This window comes from Rana temporaria, chromosome 13 (genome assembly GCF_905171775.1).
Source record: "Rana temporaria chromosome 13, aRanTem1.1, whole genome shotgun sequence".
Taxonomy (NCBI): Eukaryota; Metazoa; Chordata; class Amphibia; order Anura; family Ranidae; genus Rana; species Rana temporaria.
The window spans coordinates 65,941,159-65,967,520 of NC_053501.1; the positions used below are offsets into that span (position 1 = coordinate 65,941,159).

General features: G+C 43.0%; 1 protein-coding gene across 2 annotated transcripts in view; it reads right to left on the reverse strand.

The window, feature by feature from the left end:
• HEATR5A (HEAT repeat containing 5A) overlaps positions 1 to 26,362 on the reverse strand; it is a 132,304-nt gene that overhangs the window by 13,312 nt on the left and 92,630 nt on the right. For both annotated transcript variants that reach the window (XM_040332881.1, XM_040332880.1), the window contains 6 exons: positions 22,170 to 22,346; positions 17,792 to 17,972; positions 14,976 to 15,224; positions 13,815 to 13,942; positions 13,312 to 13,459; positions 7,460 to 7,732 (listed from right to left, as the gene is read on the reverse strand). In XM_040332881.1, the coding sequence (XP_040188815.1) occupies positions 7,460 to 7,732; positions 13,312 to 13,459; positions 13,815 to 13,942; positions 14,976 to 15,224; positions 17,792 to 17,972; positions 22,170 to 22,346 (1,156 nt within the window). The remainder of the gene's footprint in view (positions 1 to 7,459; positions 7,733 to 13,311; positions 13,460 to 13,814; positions 13,943 to 14,975; positions 15,225 to 17,791; positions 17,973 to 22,169; positions 22,347 to 26,362) is intronic.

Here is a 26,362-nt window from a genome sequence, read left to right on the forward strand (position 1 = left end):
AAATATTAACATTGATTTTCTCAGGTGTTCAAATACTTATTTGCAGCTGTATCATACAAATAAATAGTTAAAAAAATCATACTTTGTGATTTCTGGATTTTTTTTCTTGGATTATGTCTCTCACAGTGGACATGCACCTACGATAACAATTTCAGACCCATCCATGATTTCCAAGTGGGAGAACTTGCAAAATAGCAGGGTGTTCAAATACTTATTTTCTCCACTGTGTATATATATATATATATATATATATATATATATATATATATATATATATATACACACACATACACACACACACACTATTCTGTTGTATTAGAATATACTAAATTATATAAACGATGTATCTATAAACTTAAAGCGGAGGTTCACCCGCACATGACACTATTTCCGACTAGATGGATGCTCGTTTTGTCTAGGGGAATCGGCTAGTTGTTTTAAAATATGATCCGTACTTACCGTTTACGAGATGCATCTTCTCCGCCGCTTCCGGGTATGGGCTGCGGGAGCGGGCGTTCCTTCTTGATTGACAGTCTTCCGAGAGGCTTCCGACGGTCGCATCCATCGCGTCACGATTTTCCGAAAGAAGCCGAACGTCGGTGCGCAGGCGCAGTATAGAGCCGCACCGACGTTCGGCTTCTTTCGGCTACTAGTGACGCGATGGATGCGACCGTCGGAAGCCTCTCGGAAGACTGTCAATCAAGAAGGAACGCCCGCTCCCGAAGACCCATACCCGGAAGCGACGGAGAAGATGCATCTCGAAAACGGTAAGTACGGATCATATTTTAAAACAACTAGCCGATTCCCCTAGACAAAACGAGCATCCATCTAAGGGGAAAAGATAAAAAAATATATAATTGGGTGAACTCCCGCTTTAATAGTTTATACATTTTTTCTTTCTCACATAGTAATTAATTCCCTGAAGAAGACCAATAAATGTCGAAACACGTAGGGATTGTGTGAAGCTCTACAAAATTACAGAGTTTACACAACATGAGTTATGTGTAGTTTTCCAATTTTTTAATGAGTATGTTGTCAATGTTAGGGTCAGAACAGTTTTTTACAACTTCTATGTAATTATGGAAAATATTTTTTCATATAATTTAACTAATTAAATAAATACCAATTTTTACGCAACATCTTTTGCTTTTTGAATACTTATCTCGCTGCTAAAAAAAAACCCTTGAGGGATCTTCCATTAAATCCATTCATTTTATTTCCCTGCCACACCAAGCCAAGAAAATGGGGAGCGCGCATGTCACTGGACAGGAAGAGATGTCATAATGCCTGGCAGAGGTTTTAAGATGGCCATACACTGTTAATTTCTTTATCTACACAAAACAAGGTGTATGAGGAACCCCCCCCCCCCCCACTGGGACATTGTATTCTAACCGTGGGCAATAAAAGAAATTTCCAGCATGTCCCTGATCAAAATGCAGCCAGTTAAGCAGGAACCGGATGAATTTTGATCAGTGTGTCTCAGTCACTGCTCAACAAAAAGTTTAATTTTTTAATCGACTTCTGTTGAGCGGGCACTACCACACACTGATTGAAATCCAACCAGTCCCTGCTGAACCAGCTATATTTACATCAGTGTATGGATAGCTTTAATAAAAAAACTAACAAAAGAGGGCGCATCAGCCTAGTGCATTACCTCACAGCTTTTATAAAACAATCATAATGAAAGAAGACTCACAAAACGCTTTATTAAAATTCCCTTATCGAGCCACTCATCTGTAACCCAGTAGTCCTAGACTCGGCAGTCTCCAGAAAAAGGGGGGGACCTCACCAGGATCCCAGCTGGCTAATGGCAGGGCTCTAATGAAAAAGGTGATGCCTTTAAAAAGTGTCAGCCAGCTGGGATACCGGTGAGTTCCCCCCATATTCTGAAGACTGCCAAGTCTAGGACTACTGGGCTACTGACAAGTGGCTTGTTAAGCAAGTTTTATTCTAGCACTTCTGTAGGCAATATTAACCACTTAAGGACCGCCTCCTGTACATATACGTCGGCACTTTAAAGATGGATATCTCGGTAACGGCAGCAGCTGCTGCCACAACTGAGATATCCATCTTTTCAGTGGCTGTCCTGTTTACGATAATGGTGGTCTCTGCGGTGGATTCGGCGCAAGATCACCTTTATCTGCAGCGGGAGAGGGGCCCCCCCTCCCGCTGCTTACCGGAGCCGTCGGTAGCGGCGGAGGCGATCGAGTCCTGTTGGGTATGGATACAAGTGTTACGAGTGAGGGCAAGATGGCCCCCCTCACTCATCTCCATACCATAGCAGGGTGGAAGCGACGTCAAAACGTCACTTTCGCCCTTACGTCTTAAAGGGACATTTTTTGTTGTAATTTTTTCCCAAAAAATAAATAATGTATATTGCATTTAAGTCCAAATATGACATCTGAGGTCTTTTTGACCCCAGATCTCATATTTAAGAGGACCTGCCATGCTTTTTTCTATTACAAGGGATGTTTAAATTCCTTGTAATAGGAATAAAAGTGACCCATTTAAAAAAAAAAAAACGTTTTAAAATCAATAAAATAAAGTAGCTCACGCGCAGAATCGAATGCATACGTGAGCAGCGCACGCATATAAAAATGGTGTTCAAACCACATATGTGAGGTATCACCGCAAGAGAAATAATTCTAGTCCTAGACTTTCTCTGTAACGCAAAACATGCAACCTGTAGAATTTTTTAAACGTCGCCTATGGAGATTTTTAGGGTAAAAGTTTGACATCATTGGGATATGGTCCTTCTACTGGCTTTTTATGTACCACCCCCATTTCAATTTAATGTACTGACTGAGGGATTTAATTTTATGGCATTGCACCCCGCTATACCTGCTATATGGATGGGTGATTTCAATAACGTGTTGGATAGAACCCTTGACAGGCTGACCGGGCCCTTGCAGGCCTTGACACGCCCACACCCAACGAGATTTGCGCGCCTTCTCTATGACTTTAATCTGGTTGATACATGTCCCGCATAGATCTTATTCTTTTATCCAGATCAATTCTCCCTAGGCTGACGGATGCGGGTTTTCACCCTGGTCGCTGTCTGACCATTGCCCCTACTGGGTTAAATTGTCCCTACCCCATGCACGTCCACCGACATCGTGGCGACTGAACCCCTTTTGGTTGACTTTATTACCAGAGGACGATGATCTTAGGACTGACTGAGAACACTTTTTTACGACTAATGAGTGCTCAGCACGACCGCAGATAGTATGGGAGGCGTTTAAGATACATGTCCGGATGACCCTTACGGCTCGCATTAATCAGATTAAACAAACCTCTGCAATGGCTGTGAACACTGCAACGCGTGTCTTAGAGATAGCGGAAAGGGAATTTCTTGACGATCCCACAGAGGACAGGGCTGGTATGTTCTAGGGCACTAGACCAGTTACTCTATGAGAAATCCAAACACAAGATGTTCTTTCTTAGACAGAGGTCATTTGAGTATGGTGAAAGAGCGGGGAAGTTACTGGCTTATCTTGTGCACAACGAGGAGAGACCCCCGGTGGGGATCTCCCTGCGCTCCCCTGACAACACCCTACTGACTGTGCCTGTTCAGGTTGCAGGAATGTTTCACAATTTTTTCACCTCCCTATATGCAACCACAGTCTAGGATGACCTCTCTCTGAAGGAGTCCTTTTTGGCCGAGATACAAATCCCACAGCTGACTGAGGCCCAGACTGGGGAACTGGAGGAGCCTTTGACACTGGAAGAGATTACTAAAGCCATAGCAGAATCCCCTACATCCAAGGCCCCGGGTTCCGACGGCTTACCGGTGGAGTTTTACTCCTCGTACTTGTTGATACCTAGGTTGCTAGCGCTATACAACTCCATTTTTGAGACCTCTGATATGCCAGTTCCCATGCAAGAGGCTACAATTGTTCCAATTCCCAAGCCAAGTAAAGATCCTCATGTCCCAGAGTCTTATCGCCCCATTTCCCTGCTTCAGGTGGATGTCAAGATACTTGCAAAGGTGCTTGCCATCCGCCTTAACAAGGTTATCCTTTCATTAGTACATGGAGATCAGGCGGGGTTCATGCCTGGCAGAAACACATCTTTCAACCTCCGGAGGTTATTTATTAATCTTCAAGCTCCCCATGATAACTCAGGATCCAGAATAGTTGTTGCCTTAGACACCGCCAAAGCATTTAACTCCGTCGAGTGGCGATATCTCTGGACCTGCTTGGGTAGGTTTGGATTGGGGCCCAGATTCATCAAATGGGTACAGCTCCTTTACCAAAGCCCGGTGGCCAAAGTTCTGGCTAATGGCTGGCCCTCTGATCAGTTCTCTCTTCACACAGGTACTAGGACAGGGGTGCCCTCTGTCGCCGCTGCTGTATGCTTTGGTGGCAGAGCCACTCGCCATAGCAATCCGCGCCCACACGGGGATTGTGGGTTTACAGAGAGGAGGGGTGGTGGAAAAAATTAGCAAATAAGCAGAGGACACTCTCCTTTATCTGGATGACACAGACAGCTCATTACCTTTGGCTTTAGCCCTTATAGAAAGATTTGGCACATTTTCTGGCCTACGGATCAACTGGGACAAGTCTCAGATACTCCCGTTGGACAGCGACTCACCCACCAGAGACAGGGCCTTACCCCCCCCCCCCCCCCTACAGAGAGTTAGCGTTACCAAATACCTGGGCATCAGGGTATCTAGAGACCCAGAAGACTATGTCTCGCTCAAAATAGCCCCGCTGTTTGATATGCTTAAGCAGAAGACACAGATCTGGGCTCGCCTTCCGCTAGGGGTCATGGGCCGCGTAAACCTCATCAAAATGGTCCTGTTACCCAAAATTCTCTATATGCTCTGGCATTCCCCTCTATCTTGTTCTTAGGCATTTCATGGCGATCGAAACTCTTTTGAAACCTTTTGTTTGGGGTAACAACAGGCACAAACTCCCGTGGCACAAACTCAAAAACCCTCCTGACCTGGCAGGTCTCGCTCTGCCTGACTTTAATCTCTACTATCTTGCAGCTCAACTCTCATAAATATTTCATGTAGACAAAACGGACAGAGACTGGTTGGGCTGGGCTGACCCTGGACCCCATGGTGGCGATTGCAGGGGGGATAGAGAGGGGAGGCGGGTCAGCTGACCGGAAGACTCTTCTGTACCATTACAGGAGAGTGTGGTCCATAGCCTCTGCAAAACTGCACATACCGCTCCTACATACCTTCACCCCCGTGGCATAACTCGGCCCTTCCTGAATTTATTCAGATTCCAGATACTGGGTGGTGGAGCTCTAGAGGTATTTTCTATCTGTCCCACATAGTTGCTAATGGTAAGCTGAAATCCTTGCCTGACCTGCACTACCTAACCAAATGCACTTTAGATACATACAGCTACGTCATGCCTTCCACACGCAATTCCCTCTGGATGATCTCTCTCTGGGTGACAGCCAATTGATGGCAGCCATAAAGTACCCTGACCCTAAGAAACTCACTTTGCAATTCTACACCATGCTGTCGCTCCCCTCGGCAACTGTGGGGGCGTATGCAGTGAAGGCTAGGTGGGAGGACGACTTGGGCCCCATCGCGGATGACGAGTGGAGTGATGCTTTGGACACATGTAAGCTAGTTTCCCCCAAGCTGTCGGACCGGTTAACCCAGATCTTTATAATGCATATTCCATACCTCACACCTCTCAGATTCTCGAAATATAAATTTAATTATTCCACTGCATGCCCCATGTGCGCTCAGGTGATGGCCAACTTTTTCCACCTCCTATGGAAATGTCCCAAAATACAGGCATTCTGGTCGCAGGTGGTGGGATTCCTGCATGACAAGATGGGCTCCCCTGTAACGCTCCAACCGAAACCATGTCTTCTGGGAATTTTCCCGAATCCAGACTAATAAAATTTATAAAGCTATCCCTACATGAGACGCTCTTTTCAGCCCGAAAAGTAATTGCCAGAGTGTAATTGCGGCACGGTAGTATGGCAATTAAAAGGTTTAAATCAGGTGTGAGGAGACGACACTGCCGGGTGGTCTTTGCCTTCTCCCATGTTGTTCAGGTACCTCTCCACCTCTTTAAGGTGGTTGTAAACCCTTACAGACCACTTTTTACTACAGGTAAGCCTATAACAAGGCTTACCTGTAGCTACCCTGGATATCTTCTCAACCTGCACGGTTAAGGAGATATCCCCTGTATCAGCATGTGCTGACATCATCGGCATATGTGCACTGAAGCAATGGCACGTGGTTCGTGCCTTTGCATCAGCTAGTGTGCCGTTACTGGCGGCTTTTGCGCAATCACAGCGCCAGAGCCCACGATACCTGGAAGTAACTCCGGCTGGGAGCAATGTCACAGACCGGAGCTGTGTACGGGGACTGCTATGGGTGCCTCGATCTAAGGTCAGTATTTCATAATGAGCTAGTATGCTATGCATACTAGTGCATTATATCTTTGTCTTGCAGGTTTTTTTTTTGTTCATTTTTGTGGGTCTACAACCACTTTAAGTTTGCCTATCCCTGCCGTAAAGTGACAAAACAGAAGTGTTTTTTTTTTTTTTTGGATGACCATCAGCATGCACTTCGGTTTTAATATTTGTTAGAATAGATTTAGCCTCTTATGCGGCAGTTTACATTTTCAATGCAATATAGCAGAAGCTATGACTAAGCACTAAGGTTTGGTGTGAAACGCATCAGCTTGTACCCCGTTTACTGTGGCATGTATCCTGTGTTTTTTGTTTTACAATAAAAGCAACAAGTTTTGGAGTGCGGCTGTCCAGAAATCCTTCCTTAATTTTGCATTATTCCATGCATTGCCAGTACCCGTGGCTTCAGATCAGGTGATGAGATTTTCCTTAATAGTATCCTTGAGCGGTGATTTTTTCTTCCATAGCAGAAGCTGACTTCACAAAATAGAACTGATGGAAATTCTTGTAGACTAGTTTATATGGGTGATTGGTATCGGAGCTTACCAAATGACAGCCATTTTTTTTAAACAAAGACATGTGTTTGTGATAGGTTCAGAATAGGCTTTTTGTTGCTTAATAGCATCTGGTTATGTTAACATTTACTCCCACAATCAAAAAATAAATAAATAAAACAACATCAGATGCTTCTCCGATACTATACAAGATTTAGAGTTAAGAAGAAGAATTCCCCTCAACATCCATTACAGGTGCTAGAAAGTGTCCACATGCATCAACACTTGCATGTTGCTTGCAATGTCCAAATAAAAGCACAAATATAAAGCAATGCAGGTGCTTACTTTCAAGCTAAATTTGTAACAGCACATAATTTGCAAGATTATGCAAAGTATTTGGAAAGTGTTTTTGGTGCTTCCTAAATGCTTAACTTTCTTTTAAAGCCCATGTAAACAGGTCCTACAATGGTTAGCAGTAGACTATTAGATGTTTTTGCAGCATAAACATTGCTTCACAACACAAAAAGACATCAAAATGTAGTATCATGAGACCGAAATCTGTCTTTTCTCACCTTCTGGAGAACAGAGGGAGGGCAGCTCTGATAGGATCCCCAGAGAAGCTGAAACTAACAGGCTGGCTTCATGTGACAGAATTTGCTTTGCTGCATTATTTCCTGAGGAGTTCCCAGACAGGCGGGGACTGAGCTGGGGAAGTTGCCTGACAAGAATACAGAGACACAGTTCCAAAGCAGCTAGAACCAGGGAATGACCAGGAATCAGGCCACCAGTATCATGTCCCTCTCCAAACTCTGGCAAGATCTCCTTTTCTTCTGCTCCATCATCAACTACAAAAAAAGAGGAATGAAACAATTAGGAACAAAACTGAAAAGATGTGATACTAGCAACATGCTCTTCAAATTTGTTTTAGTTCCCTGTGATATTAATAGCAATATTTATGTTTAAAATTGTTTTATTGTAAGAGTTTAAATGGTTTACAACAGGGGTGCCCAACCAGTGGCCCGGGGGCCACATGTGGCCCGCGGAGCCCTCTGATGTGGCCCGCGACCTCCTGCTCTGGGATTGCTGGTTGGCAAGCCCAGATTGCAGGTTGCCGACCTGCCAGCTGAGAGCATCAGTGTTGTAAATGAAGCCAGCGGCAGAGGAAGCAAGTGGCTTTTCAGAAAGTGCACCGCACTTGCAGGATATAATAGATGTCTATGGCAAAGTGCAGCTAACCAGTGGGAAAACCACAGGTACACTGCGCTGCAACAGACCGCAGACCATCAATGTAAAAGCAGCCTTAAGCCCTTTTCACATGATCGGTCCAACCCAATCGGACGCTCCATTCACCTCTATGGGGCAGCAGATGTAAACAGACTTTTGTCTGTTTACACCTGCCAACCTCCAATCTGATCTGCTAAAAAAACAGAAGTGGATCTGCCCCCTTCTATCTGATTGGATTGGAGGGCCCATAGAGTAGATTGGTCTGTGTCTGCTTTGCATATGCAGACTGGACACAGACCTGTCATCTGCCCACTCCGCTCCATGTGGTCCGTGATTGGTTACTAAGTCGCTTAAGTGGCCCTTGGCCTTCAAAAGGTTGGGCACCCCTGGTTTACAACATAAAAAAGCAGCAGGTCAAGAGCATTACAATATGATACAATTAACTACTTACATAAATTGTAAAGTCAAAAAGAACAAACCATAACAGGTAATGGAAAAATACCGGCTAAACCATCGGGACTATCCAGATATAAGCCCTGGTGAACACCAGTGTAGCTTTGAAATTTTGCTAGTTCAGCACATAACGAGTCTGCTTGGTTTGGGCAGAATAGTTATGTGCACGTCTAGGACCGGGGGTGGGAATGGAGGGTCTGGAGCAACGGCATTGTACGTTTTCGTTAAACTTGGAAGCAAAAATGGCACTTTGGGAGAAGTTGCATAGATGGTAGGTGCAACCCTTGCAGTGATGGGTAGATTTAATTTATTTAAAATTATTTTTCACCCTATGTTTTTCCATTCCCTTAAACTCGACTGTCTGTGTCAAAACAGATCTTCAGCAACATTGGCTGCTGTGCGGGGATTTTTGTGGGGCTCGAGATCCCCCAGGGTGTCCATGGCCGTACTGAAACTACCTGTAAGGCCGCATTCACACCTGAGCGTAGCGTTTTCGGTCGTTTTTTCTGCCGTTTTGTCGCACATTTGTCACGTGTATTAATCCGTATTCGCGCGTTTGTATACATCGTTGTCTGACGTTTTTGAACTTCGTCGTTTTTTATTTTAGCCAATAGGAAAAATGCTCATCTCTTTCATCATTTGTTGCCATGTTTGTAGATTTTTTTGTTGTCTTCTTCCTGGGTGAATATTCTATTTCACAGAACAGATTAAAGAGACAAAACGCCCGTAGAAATTGAGCGTTTCCATTAGTTTCTATGGGAAAACAAATGTTCAAAAATGCCCAAATCAGCCCGATTTGCGCGACAAAAAAGGATCCAGAACTTGTTTGAGCTTCAGGCGTTCGGCTTCAGGCGTTTTGGAGTGGAGTTGTGAACCATCCCCATAAAGAATAATGTATTTTTTCCCCTCTAGCGTTTTATAGCTTCAGGCTACAAAACGCTCAGGTGTGAATTAACGAACCTATATTTTTGCAGTGCACCCGTCCAACCTTTTTTTTCCCCTCAGATACCAAATGCGACTACGTTGCTGGAATCTGGAGGTGGCTAATTCGCAGGAGACTCTTATGAATATGGTGTATAGGAGGGCTGTGCTGGGTAGAAGGGTGGGTCGGTGCTGGCCCTACCTGGACGCATATTTCATATCTGCGCCCAACAAATGAGAGATGGGCCCTATGCAAGTCACCTAATAGCCCTCTGAGGGTATAATCGAGCCCTCACTTTGTTTTTTTTAAATGCAGGATGGGATAGTGTGGGCTAAATATGGGGTTAAGTATCTCCGACACATTTTTCAGGAAGCTAGGCTGTGTACCTTTGCTCATCTGAGGGAGCTGTTTAGGGTACCCAAAACTTGGGTGATTCTGCCCACGATTGTAAAACGTGGCAGAACGGGTGATGCACATTTGGCTAGGTCTCTCCAGGACCTTATTGTGCTTCTTGTGCCACTCCTTTGTTGCCTTGGCCGAGTGTTTTGGGTCATTGTCATGCTAGAATAACCATCCACGACCCATTTGCAATGCTCTGGGTGAGGGAAGGAGGAGGTCCTCACCCAAGGTTTGACGGTACATGGCCCTGTTCATCGTCCCTTTGATGCAGTGAAGTTGTCCTGCCCCATAGCATAATGATTCCACCTACATGTTTGATGGTGGGAACAGTGTTCTTGTGGTCATAGGCAGAAATCCTCCTCCAAACACAGCAAGTTGAAATTATGCCAAACAGCTCGATTTTGGTCTCATCTGACCACAAAACATTCACCTAGTTCTCCTCTGAATCATTCAGATGTTCATTAGCAAACTTCAGACGGGCCTGTACATGTGCTTTCTTGAGCAAGGGGACCTTGCGGGCGCTGCAGGATTTCAGTCCTTCATTATGTAGTGCGTTACCAATTGTTTTCTTGGCGACTATGGTCCAAGTTGCCTTTAGATCATTGACAAGATTCATTCTCCCATATAGTTCTGGGCCAATTTCTCATGATGGTCTTGTAGCCCATTCCAGCCTTGTAAGGTCTACAATCTTGTCCCTGACATCCTTGGACAGCACTCTGGTCTTAGCCATGGTGGAGAGATTGGAATCTGATTGACCGCTTGCTTCTGTGGACAGGTTGGTGTATTTTATACAGGTAACAAGCTGAGATTAGGAGCACTCCCTTTAAGAGAGTGCTCCTAATCTCAGCTCGTTACCTGTATAGAAGACACCTGGGAGCCATAAATCTTGCTGATTGGTAGGGGATCAAATACTTATTTCACTCAGTAAAATGCAAATCAATTTATAACTTTTTGGAATGCATTTTTGGGATATTTTTGTGGTTATTCTGTCTCTCACGGTTAAAATAAACCTACCATTAAAATTATAGACCGATCATTTATTTGTCAGCAGGGGATCAAATACTTTTTTTGGTTACTGTATGTGCGACAAATGTTTCTGTGTGTAAATCATGTTTTTTGAAAAATCAGGTGGGGAAACACTCAAGGTTTGAATGGGGCCCAAGGAAGCGATTATAAAAAAGCAGATGATGCATGGCCGGTAGAATCATAGGTTATAGATTAGATTATGGTCAACCAGAGTATTTACACATTTAGGTCTAAAAATAAAGCCCCAAGAAGAATAATGTTACATTTTGACAGGAGTGTACTTGGGATGTAGGTTGGATGTACAAGGGAGAGGTTTTCCACCTCTCCCTTGTAGTGAGAGAAGTCTCACCTGGGAAGTTCAGTCAGGAGAGGAAAGAGGTCTTCTCTGTTAGAGCTAAAGTGTATTTCTATTCTGGGGACAACGCGACTACGTGATCTCTGAGTGGACAGGCTGCCACTCTATTTCTGTGTGGAGGATTGGACTTGCTGGATAGCAGGCTCTTCTCCCCTGGAGACCTTTCCCTTGGATGAATGTGATTAGGATTCCCCTGGAGAGCGGTGTATCTTGTTTAAGGCTATTCCCTCATAGCCATCTGGTAAGAGGCTATCTATGTGGTGGTGGCTTCACTGACCTGTAATACTTCTCACTGTGGTGACATCAGAATCGAGCTGTACAGTTTCCTGCTGCATATTTTGTGCCCTCTTTTTTTTTCAGGACATTTACTTTGGACTAATTCACCTACTAGTCATTTTTTTAATAATTGATTTTATGTTTTAAATTATATTGAACATTTTTCCAGTCTCATAGCTGGTTACTAGAGTTGGCGCAGTTTTTTCTTTTTCCATGTTATCTATGTGTATATGCACTGTTTATTGCAGCCTTCAGTATTAACTTACCTACATATTTTTTCTTCATCTATTTTGTTTCTGGTTAGCGCAAATTTTGTTTGTTCCTATACTCTACCCCAGGGGGTTAGGTCACCCACCCTGGCCTCCCCCTTTGAGCGGCTATGTATGTCATCTGCTGCTATCCCCCATGCCATTTCTTTGTTGTATAACCTGCTACAATCCCTGCGTACTGAAGGGAAGCCGGGGTTCATACGGGAGTGGGAGAGGGACCTCTGGCACGTCTTCACCGAGCCCCAGCTAGACCACCTGTATCGACTCACACACTCAAGTACGGTTGATACGAGAATGCAGGAGAATAGCTATAAAAAGCTACTGACCAGGTTGTACAGGGTACCCTCCAAACTTACTAAGATCTATCCTTCTCTTCCAGAGGTATGCTGGAGAGACTGTGGCCACAGGGGCACTTTCCTCCACATTTGGTGGGAATGCCCCAAGCTGTGACCCTTCTGGCAGGATGTACATGTACAGATCAAGCTCATTCTAGACGTGGAACTCCCGGATTCCCCGTTGGAGTCCCTGCTCCACTTCCCCACTGTCCCTGTTAGCCAGTATCGCAAGTCCACACTGCCCCATCTGCTCAACGCGGCCCATCGGTTGATTCCGATTTATTGGAAGACGCCAAAGGTACCAAACCGTACTGAATGGGTGGCTTTGGTTAATAAAATAATGGCGGCTGAGAAGTGGATGGCATAGTGCAAGGACAAATATGACAAATTTTACTCAATTTGGGCCACTTGGATACACTATGCAGGTGTGGATGCGTTGCTTGCACCGGGGCCCTCTCCGGGGGTGACCTCCTCTGGTGAGGGCGCTAGATAAGAGGATTTGTGACGTTAGAGGTTCCGATACAGAGGGATGATAGAGCCTAGGTAGATTTGCTACAGTTCTTCACATTTTGTAGTATAAGTAGCAGATGTCGTGTGACCCACGATTGAGCAAATTTATAACATAGCTCTAATATGTTGTTAATCATTCCCCCGGATGTGTCCCCCAGAGTAGGTGCACCCCTGGATTGTTATTACCCCTATGCTGAATGCATGTACCCGGTACACGATCTGATGTGTCAAGTAATGTCTTTGTCTCCCCCTTTTTATGAGCCATGTTGGCTGACTGTATGTTTTTTTTTTTTTTTTTTTTTTTCAAAATAAAGATTATATATAAAATAAAAAAATCCATTGTTGAAGACAGACAAGGATTGCCACTGCAGACCTTCTTCTCAAAATGCTATTTGCTTAATATACTGACCAACTAGCCTCAATCATCTTGAGTCTTTGACCCAAAACAAGTATGCAGATTAGAAAATCCATATCTGCATACTTTTTAGGTCAGTAACACAAAGTATTGAAGAAAGATGGTTATCATGGCAGGCAATTTCAGAGGGAATGGGAGCGTTGAGGTTTCTCTTATGACAGGTTTCCTTTATTGGCATATGACACTTAATTTTTTACCTTGTACTATCACACTTGTTACTAATTTGTACATATCCCATACCTTCTGCACTCCTCCTCCGCTCCTGCACATGCTCTTGAGCCGCACCCAGGATCTGTTTTCCAACCTCCAATGCCAAAAGTTGCACTTCTGAGGACTCCCTTGTGAGAAGCAGTCGATGTAGTACAGAGACTAATTCAACAGCAAGTTCCTAGAGGATACAAAGTAGCAAAATAGAAAATGAACTCAAAGAACAATTACATTTTTATAGCATTGAGAAGCAGGTCATATAATCTGCTCTTCTGAAAGAAAACAATATGCATAGCTTGACTTTTTAACAAAATAGACACCATTATTCTATACCCTTCAGCTACTTAGATAAAATATTAGAATTTAACTAAACAGCACAGTGCAAAAAAATGGTGTGCATCAATCCATACATTAGTCTTGATGTGTACAAGATAGGCAAATGGTTTGTAAATGATTTGTTTGATATGCCTTCCAGCACTAGTTCTTACAAATGCACTACCATGTGCTATTCATGAGGAGGTGGACCTAGTATTTACCGGATCAGCCCCTATATGAGCTCGGGGCCAGGAGACTCCGAAAAGTACTTTCAAAGCCCGCAAACAGGCAGTAATTCTCTCCATAGGTGCATCCACAGGGGGGCAACAAAGAAGTTCCACACAGATTCCTATAGAAAAAATCCAAATCAATATAATGTAGTTAAACATCCACACGTTTATTAAATTTTGCTCACATAGAATACTCAACTCAACGTAAAAGCTGGTTATATATTAACAATAAACTAAAGTGTAAGAAATGTATTATGTTCATATAACAGGTCTCTTAAAGAACTAGTGTGTGCAACACCTCCTGCCACCCAGCATGCAAAGAATTCTGCTTGCATGAGTCCTTGGAGGTCAGTGTAAACAGAAATAAATGATGTCATCCAATTCATCGCTGTATATTTGCCAAGTACTGTGCTATCCCTGGTAAATTGTGAGTGGCTGTTTAACTGGTGACCTAAGTGGAGACCATGTTGATTATGGATCACAATCTCAGAAGGAGCCTAGAAATAAAAGTTCCTGGAAATGTCCTACCTTCTACCGATACTGCACAACTGATAGCAGAGGCTCCCTCCATCCCCCTTGCCCACTGTTAAAATGAACACTGTCCATCCAAATGTTCTTTAATGTTCACCCCAAAACCCAATACCTTTGTTTTCTTCAAATTTTACTACCAAACTAAGTTGTCATTTCTATGCTGCCTCCTGCAAGAACATGAACACCAATATGTCAGGTGGGCCAACTCCTAATTTCCATATTCTACAGCGGAGGATAACAAGGCGGAGAAAAAGTTTAACCATGCATAATAAATTTGTCTTCCAGCGCTTGCTAATGAATTTTACTTACTAGCCGAACTTGATTTTCTCCTTTAAGACATCTGAACAACAGTTATAAATTATTAAATTCTAAATTCCCCTAAAGTCTGTGCTCTTGAGTAGCAACACATAAGCCAGTAAAAATGTTAAAAAATAAATAAAAATGCAGTCCTAAATTCCTGGGAGATATCCTGACCAGACTCTCACCACCGGGTATCGCATGCCAATTAGAGGTGTTTGGAATGTTTAGCCAAAAGATGGAAAATACTTTTTAAAAGTTTTCCGTAAAAGCATGTGTACTTGGTGCTACAGAATATATTTTGATACTGATACTAACACATACCAAGAATTAGGTGAAACTTCTCGGAGTTGATATCGTCTGGTGACTTAACAGGTATCCTTGTACTCTGCTCTTGCCCCATAGTGTTTGGAGTCACTGGTCGAGAGAGACGGCTACCAGCTTCCTCTTGATCAGAATGGATAAAACCAGAGCTACTAAGCCACAATGAGGTAGCATGTAAAATAGGAGCCCACGAAGAAAGATAATGTGGCCTAGCTGCATCACTGGTTTCGGCAACGTAAAAAGCACCACCTAAAAATGCAGACAAAACAAGAAATGGGATCAAACACTAGAAAACACAAGTTTTTTTAATATGGCTCTGGCTTTGTAGCAATTTAAAAATGTGTTAAAACAATAATGCTTTGCTAAACAGTCAAGAGGCGTGTAGTTCATTTCGTTCAGGCATGCAGTTCCACTACAACCAGTGAGCCACAGTTTTCAAATGACTACTAAGCAAACATCTTTCATGCTGTTCTAAACTAAGGCCTCATGTACACTGCTGATGGTAAACGGACGTTTAAGAGCAGTTAGGCGCAGTTTTTTTCAACTGCCACTGAACTCTCCTCTATTTCATCTTATTTGTCCATGTACACAGGGTCGTGTACAGTAGTTTCTAGGCAGTTGAGTTTAGAGGCATTTTTGGAACGCAAAAAAAAAATAAAAAATGTTAAAGCTCAACTCCAGCTTTAGACTCCTTTCACACTGGGCCTCCCCGCGCCTCAGCGGTAAACGCTGCCATTTTTAGCGGCGCTTTACCAATCGGATTTGCAGCGCTTTTCAGCCCCTAGCGGGGCACTTTTAACCCCCACTAGCAGCCGAAAAAGGGTTAAAACCGACGGCAAATCGCCGCTACAGTGGCGCTTTGCCGGTGGTTCGGCCGCGCTGCCCATTGATTTCAATGGGCAAGGGGGCTTTAGGAGCGGTGAGTTCACCGCTCCTAATGCGCTCCAAAGAAGCAGCTGGCAGGACTTTTTCTGCCAGCGCACCGCTCCAGTGTGAAAGCCCTCCTTTTGACTTCACCTCACAACCATAGATACCTTACGGATTTCCTTTTATGTTCCACTTCTGTAACTAGTGTGAGGTTGATTGTCAAGCTGTGTTTTTAAACTGTATATTTTTTTATGTACAATAAATGATTTTTTTTGTTTTACTGTATCTGTGTCATCAGTACCGAGAAAGTCCATATTATACAAAATTATTTTCTGGGTGATAGTTATTTTTGGTTTACGGTACTAGCAGCCGTTACCATCCTATCCTCCGGTGCCCCTCTTTCCTTCCTTCACAGATGAACCCTCTGGGATGCTGTATAAACTGTATATAGCATTATCTACACGCAGTATACAATGCTGTGTTCCGGCAGCAGGACAGAGACTGAGTCAAGCTAAATGCTACGCAGCCATTCACAGTAGTAGGCTGAGGCGGAGATCATGACCTCAGACACTGGCCTCTCCACCTCAGCCAGAGGAAACCTTGTATTAATTCATAACATATGAATGGCTGAGCTTCCTATAAAAGCCTGCTCCACTGCCGAAACACCACTCTGCATCCATATCAACCCCAGTGACGTACCGGCACTGTCTCCCCCATGCTCACGCACAAAGGCGTGCGTCATTCCCACAAACAGCAATCGCCCCACATATGTGAGGTATCACCCTGAACATCAGATCCTGGGCAGTACTTCTCAGCACCAGACCTAGTGTGTAAATCCAAAGTGCTAACCTGTATATTGTCGCCTACGGATAGTAAAATTTAAGCTGCTTATCTCACTTGTACAGCCACTTTAAGATGCTTGTCTCCCTTGAAAGAGCAAGACATGGCTGCCAGAAGCTGGAGAGCTTTGGACATGTTTTGAGTTTGGACTTTGACCAAGGAACCATGAAGGACATTATTTCTTGAAACCCAGATTGAGGAACCATTTAATTTACTTAATGCATACATATTGTATATGCTCATATTTTGCTAGAAAGGATAATTGGCTTATGCATATTGTAGGCATATTTTTGTAAGCTACGAGTTGTGTTGTATCGTTTCTCCTACAGTTGCATGTGCAGCCTTTCTGTTTAGTAAAGCATTGATACACTCCAGAAGTCTAAGCTTCCTAGGTTTTACCACAAGAACCTGAAAAGATGAAAGCAAAACAACTAAACCCTTCCTCCAATTTGGATGTACATACCCTCAAATTAAACCTGAGAGTGTGCACTTTCAGCCCATATCCATTATACAACTATAGCTTGAATGTGTTTTGGTAAATACCTGAAATTGTGCCTGTGTCCCAATTTATATGGACCTAACTGTATAGATAAATTTAGTCCAGACATTTTGTTTTACCAGTAATACAAGATTTCACCCATTCATACTGCTGGCAAGAAGAAGTAACAGGCCTCAATTAAAATGTCAGAACAGCCTTTGTTGCTGTATTCACTTTTAATCCAGAGCTCTTCCCTGCAGTACTTCTTTTCCACCACTCAATGCTCTCAGTCTCATGTCCAGCAACGTTTAACCCACTTCTGCTGAACTTAGATCATCATTCTGGACCCACCCCAGCCTGTGACTGGCAATGAAAAGAAAAGCAGCACAGCGATGAACTCACCAACTCTGACCACTTTCTACTCAATCAGCATTCTCTTTGTCAATACATGAGCTACTTGGCTTCCCCCTTTAAAGTCTATCCCCTCACAAAGGGGTCACATCTTTAACCTACCATGCTATTTTCTTCAGGAAACATTTATCTTTATATCACCATTTTCAAACGGCGTGAATGGTTACAGACTGTAAATTGTTGTAAGTGATGTATTAGAAGCAAAGCTAGATTGGCTTACCTTGTGTGGGTAGCTGTTGGCTGCACTCTGCAGGTAAAGTAAGTAGTGCATGATCTTGCAGAGCAGACAACCATAGCTTGCTCAAAGTGGAAATATCAGCTTGCACCAAGGAAAGAAGACTGTCATTAGGATTCACTTCAGACACTCCGGATGTCCTCCTCTCCATGGCAGCGATATAAATCTGTTAAATATAAACATACTGCTTATTTTGCTTGAAATGCAACAACTATTATGTTTATTTATTGACTGTTTTTAGCAATACTATTCACATTTCCTAAAGGAAAAGTTTTAACCTTCCTCCACCCACTTCAAAACCTAAAATAAAATGGAGCCGTGCTTTACACTATGACAGTGAAGCCTTGTATGGCAGCGATAAAGATTTTTCTTATTACTAATCTGTATTTTGGTCTCTGAAGTTCAGTCAGTCAATTCAGGGGGAGGCTCTCTTGTCACAAGAAGCAAGCATTGTGCCACGTGTGCTTTCTCAAGTCCAGATGACAGGCTTTGTGGTTTTGCACTATTCTGATCTTGCAGTATTCTAAGAATCATGCCTTACACCTTTCATATCCTCCTATTTGTGACAAAAATGTTAACAGTTGGACTGGTGAACATTCAAAATGTATATAGACCATCCTAAGCCATGAAATATATACCCCCCCCCCCCCAATAAACTGGATTGGATTTGTACAGCCAATAACAATGGTTTTCTATTCAAGCATAAGCATGCATTGTTCATCTAATGCAAACTTGCACGTATGTAGCATCATTTCTTGTAAGAAAGTTCCTGCAGTGTTCTTCGGCCCCTTTCACACATTCAGTTTTTTCATCAATTCTTTACATCCACTCAAACGGAGTTCCACGCAAAAGTGGAACTTCCGCTTTAAGTACTCCTCGCCCCCCACATTTGGTATGTAATATTTTTTTTAATTTTTTTGAGGGGAGTGGGTACCTGGTTTTGACAGGTACTTCCTGTCCCACTTCCTTCTTCTGGCAACCTAGGCTACCTCTCCTCACCCCCTAGGGGGCCCTTCCTCTCTGCCATCTTCTGGGACACATCACAGGTCCCAGAAGATTGCCTAGCCACTAGGAGTGCAAATTGCTGGGCGCCCACATTTGCAATGACGGCACCACGGAGAGGAGAGGGTGAGGAGCGAGGACTCGGGGCAGCAGCATCGCTGGACCGCAGGACAGGCGAGTGCCTGTTTATTAAGAACCCTTTTACACTACCAGCGCTCAAAGACCGCTGGTAAAGTGCCGCTAAAACTAGCGGCGCTTTACCGGCATTTTTTGAGCGCTAGTGGGGCTCTTTTAACCCCTGCTGGTGGCCGAATAAAGGGTTAAAAGCACCCACAAAGCGCCACTGCCAAGGCGCTTCCCATTGATTTCAATGGGAAAGGGCGCTTTAAGTGGAGTTCCACCCATAAATATAACATTACATCAGTAGTTTTAAAAAAAATGTCATTAGTCCTTTACAAATTTTTTTTTTTTTTTTTAGATGCCTTCAAAGTGTTATTGCTAGGCAGAATAGTTAATCTTCCCACTTCCTGCACCTAGGTGCTTAATGCTTCCTAACCTACACCGCACAGACTCCTGGGAATGTAGTGGGTGTTACTTTCCAGGAGTCTGTGCACTCCCCAGTCTCAAAGAATCATGTGACTTGGACAGCAGAGGTGCTGAAACCTGATCTGACACTGCTTGTGCAGCACTGAGCATGTGCGAGATCTGCAAGGCTGAAAACCAGGAAGTCATACAGTCTGGCTTCATGATGCCCACACTTAAGATGGCCCCAGTCAATTTCTATTTTATAAAGTGTCTAAATGCTGTAACAACCTAACAAAACGGACCTTAGTTTACAGACTAACTTTACTAGAATACATTAAGCTTGTGTATTACAGGGGTATTTATATTTAAAAAGTGAAATTGTGGCCGGAACTCCGCTTTTAGGAGCGGTGTGTGTATATATATATATATATATATATATATATATATATATATATATATATATATATATATATATATATATATATATATATATATATATATATATATATATATATATATATACACACACATATTACATACATACATACATATACATACATATATACATACACACACACACACACCGTGTTTCCCCGAAAATAAGACCTACCCTAAAAATAAGACCTAGCGTTACTTTCCAGGAGGGCTGCAATATAAGCCCTACCCCGAAAATAAGACCTAGTTTTAAAATGCTTGTAAACTCCTATAACCCACTATATTACTGTATTATATAATGTACAATGTGTGTGTTTCTATAATATAATTGCGGGGAAGAGAGCTCCGGCGGGTCACAGCAGCGCTATAACGAAAGTATTTGGCACAATTATTCTACAGAAACACACATTGTACAGTATATAATACTGCAATGGAGTGGATTTTAGGCTTTTACAAGCATTTTAACTCAGTTCACACTGGGGATTCCTGACAGGCAGGGAGAGGGGGGGGGGTAGAAAACGGCACATTACATGGCAAGACCCACCCCGAAAATAAACCCTACTGTCTGTTGTAGCCAAAATTAATATAAGACCCGGGCTTATTTTCGGGGAAACACGGTATATACACACACACACACTTAAAAGCCAAAAATGACAGTCAGCGCCAGCAAGTGAGGGAGCCTGTCTGCACCTCACTGTATACTGCTCTTCTGCCTTTCTCTGCAACACACCCCCCCCCCACCAGTGACTGGTTGCCCCCAACAACCAATGCAAAATCGGATGAAAAACTGACATTTGTCAGTTTACATCCATTAACAAAAAAAAAAAAAAAATGGATGTTGTAGAAGTGGATGGAAACAAAAAACGGCGTGTCCCCCCAGATCGATACCAGGCCATTCAGGCCTAGTATGGATTTGGAGATTCTGACTCGTTCAGAATCTCCCCGTTCTTCCCAGTAAAATGTCGCTGATCGAATGCTCCTTTCATCGTGCCACGGCCCCCTAACAGTAAGAATCACTCCCTAGGACACACTTAACCCCTTCAGCGCCCCCTACAGATTAACCCCTTTACTGCCAGTGTCATTTTTACAGTAATCAGTGCATTTTTATAGCACTGATCGCTGTAAAAATGACAATGTTCCCAAAAATATGTCAAAAGTGTCCTCCATTATGTCGCAGTCACGATAAAAAAATAAATAAAAAAAAAATCACTGATCGCTGCCATTACTAGTAAAAAATAAATATTATTAAAAATGCCATAAAACTATCCGTTATTTTGTAGACACTATAACGCAAACCAATCAATAAACGCTTATTGTTTTTTTTTACCAAAAATATGTAGAGGAATACGTATCGGCTTAAACTGAAGAAAAAAAGTGCGCAGGAGGTGATCAAATACCACCAAAAGAAAGCTCTATTTGTGGGAAAAAAGGACGTCAATTTTGTTTGGCAGCCACGTCGCACGACCGCGCCATTGTCAGTTAAAGCGACGCAGTACCGAATCGCAAAAAGTGGCCTGGTCTTTGGCCAGCCAAATGGTCCGGGGCTTAAGTTGTTAATATAGTGCAGCATTTTATTTGTTTTTAGCTATACAAGTGAAAAAAAGGGGGTTTAAAAGCAAGTGGATCGTCCGCTAACATCCGTTTTTCGAAGTTTGGCCGAAATGCATGTTAGCGGATGATCTTCCGCTATCCCATAGAGATACATGTATGTCTGTTTTTCATCCCTCAATGGATGGATGAAAAACGGACATAGGGAACGCCCGTGTGAAAGGGGCCTAAAAAGTTTTATCTCTTGCCCAAGCCAAATGCCAAGAGCAGATGCAGGAAGGCAGATTTCATAAAATTGTTAAATAACAAGGTCTTATTTATTTTCTTGGAAGTCTGACTGATAGTACTGCATAAGTAACCGGTAAAAAAAAGTATTTTACTAGCAGTGATCTGAGGAATAAGCGCTTATGTGAGGGTTTAGGCCCATTTCACACTTGTGCGATGCCAGACATTGCATGTAATTCGCAGCGCACTGCTGTTCACATTTCATGCGATATCTGTGCGGTGCGATTTCAGTCATACAGATAGTATGGCCGATATTGCACCGCATTTGGTCCAAACACACACAGGACCCTTTTTTCTGTTCTCTCTTCGATATGAAAGCTGAAATGGGGGTGTCGTTAACATAGAATGACACTCCCCAGCAGTTTGCATATGGCAGTGTGAACTGCCGTGCGAATCAGGTGCGATGCAGGAACCCACAGTGGGTTTGCGCATCGCACCAGTGTGAACCGGGCCTTACAGTCAGCCTTCAGAGAAAACTGTACCAATTTGAGAGTGGAAATTTGGATTTTTACTAATTGATTCTTTGCGACTAGTTTCTTTTGACCAGTCCATGATGTGCTCCATTTACCTCTGCCCAGGCTTTCAGCACAGCCAAAGTCTCCATAGTAGTAGTGCTCTCGCTGTATACACTGGAAGTTTCTTTTGTCACCTGCACTCTACTTAGAGAAGACAAGAGGAGCTGTTGAACTCTGTGTAGGTCTGATGGCTCCTTCACCACTCCACTGGCCAGCCATGCACTGCACACCTGTATCAGAAATGACCAAGATAAGTACTTTATCAATGGAAAAATTTAATTTTTTTATAACAGCTTACCTGTAAAATCCTTTTTTTGGAGTACATTATGGGACACAGAGCAGCCATAGTAATTACTATGTGGGATGTCCCAAAGCAATGTCACTGAGGGAAGGGAGACACAAATAAAAGCAGGCCGTCTACACAAGCACCACAATCAACATGGACAAGACAGCTCACACTTTTTGAATCCCTTTGTACAAGAAAAATGCCACAAAGGCATTTAACATTCCTCATCTACACAATGTTATTAGAAGAGCCTAAGATCATTAGAGATACCGCATGGAGTAGGGGACTGCAGATTTCCTTATCAGATGAGGAGTGGGAAACTATACATGAATACGCACACAAGGGCTCCATTAATGTAGCTATTCATGAAAACTGTTATAAAATCGAAATGCGGTGGTACAGAACTCCCTCCCTACTCCACAAATTCTCACCATCAACACCCAACATGTGCTGGAGATGTGGTAAAGCAAAAGGCACTATGCTCCACGTGTAGTGGGACTGTGACTCCATCCAGCCTTTGTGGAAAAAGGTACATGACATCATTTCACATGTCACCATGTATACCTTAAATTATACTGCACAATATTTATTGCATCACACAACATTGCCTAAAAGTGCTTATTACAAATCCCTAGCTATGCACATGGTGAATGCTGCAATACTGTGTTCTGATACATTGGCGATCTAAGACCGGAGAAAAGACTGGACAGCCGCACTTCCACGAAATTCTTAAAAAGTTGCTTTTAATTGTAAAAAATTTAAACAGCACTACAAGTCACAGCAGACAGTGGGGTGGATATCTGACGCGTTTCGCACTGGGGTATCAGTGCTTAGTCATAGCTATTTTTGCATGGACTGTTTATTTAATATCAGTGGATATTCACAGCACAGAGCACTTTAATTTAATTCATCCATTAATAATATATTTTTTTTAATTCATATTTTTTTATAACTGTATGGACTTTTTTTCAAATGTTTTTTTCAAATGTTTAGTTGTTGATTTTTAGCATTATAGTCTTTATTTATGATCTAGAAAGGGTTTGATATATATCCATATATACACCCACACACCACGAATAACTATATAGGCACGGATTCATAGGAGGTTACTGATTTATTCCTCATCTTAAGTTTTATTTTAATTTATTATTTTTTGTTTTTTACACAAATTAAGAGGCGCCAATACCTACTACCTCACTCCCATCTAAATTGAGAATATGCTCTTATGACTCCCTGATTGTTTTTCTCTGGTACATGATATTACCTGAAGGTCATTTGTAGTCCACAAAAAAAAAAAAAAATTGTATGTTGTACATGCTGTTCAAATTGTAAACATTTACCTGTTTTTGATATCAATAAAAAATGTATGAAAAAAAAAAAAAAAGCAGGCCACCATCAGACATGAGGACTTCTACTGCAACTTGCAGTACACTGCGCCCAAAAGCGGCATCCTCTTGCCGTCTTACATCCAACTGATAAAATATTATTAAATGTATGGACTGACGACCAAGTTGCGGCCTTGCAAATCAGAGTCATAGAGGCTTGGTGATACACCGCCCATAAAGCACTAACTGCGCTAGTAGAGTGCGCTTTAACTTGACAATTCAACTTTTCTTTTCAAACCATAAGCCTGGATTATAACCGGACGAATCCACTTTGAAATAGTTGATTTCAACCCTGCCTGCCCTTTCCTGGGCCCTTCTGACAGCACAAATAAAGCATCAGTTTGCCGTATATGAGCTGTCACCTTTAAATAGAGCATGATAGCTTTCATTACATCAAGAACAATATTTCCTTCTGAGAACGAGGATCTGGAAAAAAGGAAGGCAGGGAGACATCTTGGTTCAGATGAAAACTGGACACTACTTTAGGTAGAAAGGTTGGATGAGGACGTAACACCACCTTATCCTTATGAATAATTAAGTATGGCTCTTTACATGAGAAAGCTGCCAATTATGATACTCTCCTTGACGAGGTTACTGCAAAAGACAATTTCCTTGTCAAAAGAATCATGGGAATATGGTGCATCGGCTCAAAGGGCTGTCTTTGTAATGCAGATAAAACTAGATTCAAATCCCATGGGCACAAGGGTGATCTAACTGGCGGACTTATGCGAGTTACCCCTTGTATAAAGGCCCAGATCAAAGAATGCAAAGCAAGCCGTCTTAAAAAGAATATGTGACCCTTGATTGTACTAAAGGCTAGCTTGGCAAGAATTCTTCCTATGTCATACTTCCGAGGATGCCATCCTTTGGTTTCTCACCAGGAGACATAGGCTCTCCAGACCCTATAATAAACTGTCCTGGATCCGGCTTCCTTGGATTAATCAGAGTAGTTACTACTGAGCCTGAAAGCCCCCAATTTTTTAAAATGTGGGCTTCAATAGCCACACCGTTAAATTTAGCGACTGTAAGGCAGGATGGAACACTGGTCCTTGAGACAGCAAGTCTGGACGGGACAGAAGAGCCCACGGTTTTCCTACTGCCAACCTTACGATCTCTGCATACCAGGATCTTATGTGCCATGCCGGGGCTACTAGTATTACCGGCTTCCCTTACTCTTTTATCCTGTGTAGAAACCACGGTAGCAGCTGACCTGGGGGGAATGCATAAATCGGTGAAAATTTATCCCAAGGGGTTACTAACGCATCTGTCCCATATGCAAGTGGATCCCTTGTCCTTGACACAAAGTTGTCCAACTTCTTGTTGAACCTGGACGCCAATAGATCTACGTCCGGGGTGCCCCATTTCTGGCAAATGGTAAAAAAAAAAAATCGGGATGGAGAGACCATTCTCCCTAGAACAATTGTTGGCAGCTCAAGAAATCCGCCTGCCCATTCATCACTCCTGGAATGAAGACTGCCAATAGGCAAGGTACATCATTCTCTGCCCAGGCCAGAACATGGTTCACTTCCCTCTGGGCTGCATGAGTCCTGGTCCCCCCTTGGTGGTTGATGTAAGCCACTGCTTTGGTATTGTCGGATAGTATCCTGACAGGACAACCTTGTAATCTGCAAGTCCAGGCCATTAGGGCCAGATGCGCTGCCCGAATCATATGGAATGTTGAATGTTGATGGGCAAGTTTTTTTCGGACTCTGATCACTTCCCTTAGACAGTGGTCTCCTCCATAACCACTCCCCAGCCTAAGAGGCTGGCATCCGTTGTTACCACCTTACAGGTTACTGGCATGAAGGATTTTCCCTTCTGCAAATTTCTGGTTATCAACTAAAAACTGAGACTGAGACTGATACATAGGGTAATCCAAGGCTTGGCTTTTCTTGTTCCAAGCATACAGAATGCTGTTTTGCAACATGTTGGGCATAGAGAACCGCTTCAAATGAATCTTCCCCAACAACCTCATGGAAAGGCAAATGGAAGGATCTTTCTTTGCCTTGAGCACATGGACCAGCTCTCTTATAGCCCTGACTTTTGTCTGAGGCAAAAAAAACTTTTTCTTGGGCTGTATCTATAAAATCAGACCCAAGAATTTCAGCCTTCTCACTGGTCGTAAGGCTGACTTTTCTAGGTTGAGAATCCAACCTAGGGGATCCAAGTACTTGACCGTGTTGGATACACTCTGGTCTAAACGTACAACTAACTGATCTATCAGCAGCAGGTCGTCTAGGTATGCCATTACTGCTATACCCTAGCCCCTTAGTCTTGCTAGTACCGGGGGCCAGAACTTTTGTAAACACCCGGGGGGGGGGGGTAGCTAACCCGAAGGGCAAGGCCAACAACTGTAAGTGGTGCTGTTCTACCGCAAAATGCAGACATTTCTGGTAAGCAATTGGCACATGTAGATATGCATCTTTGATGTCTACTGATGTCAGAAATTCTCCTCCCCACAGGGTGGATACAACTGACCAGATTAACTCAATACGAAAAGAGTGGACAGTTAGGAACCGACTTCGATCTCTAAGATCTAGAATGGGTCTGACATCTCCATTCGGTTTTGGCACCG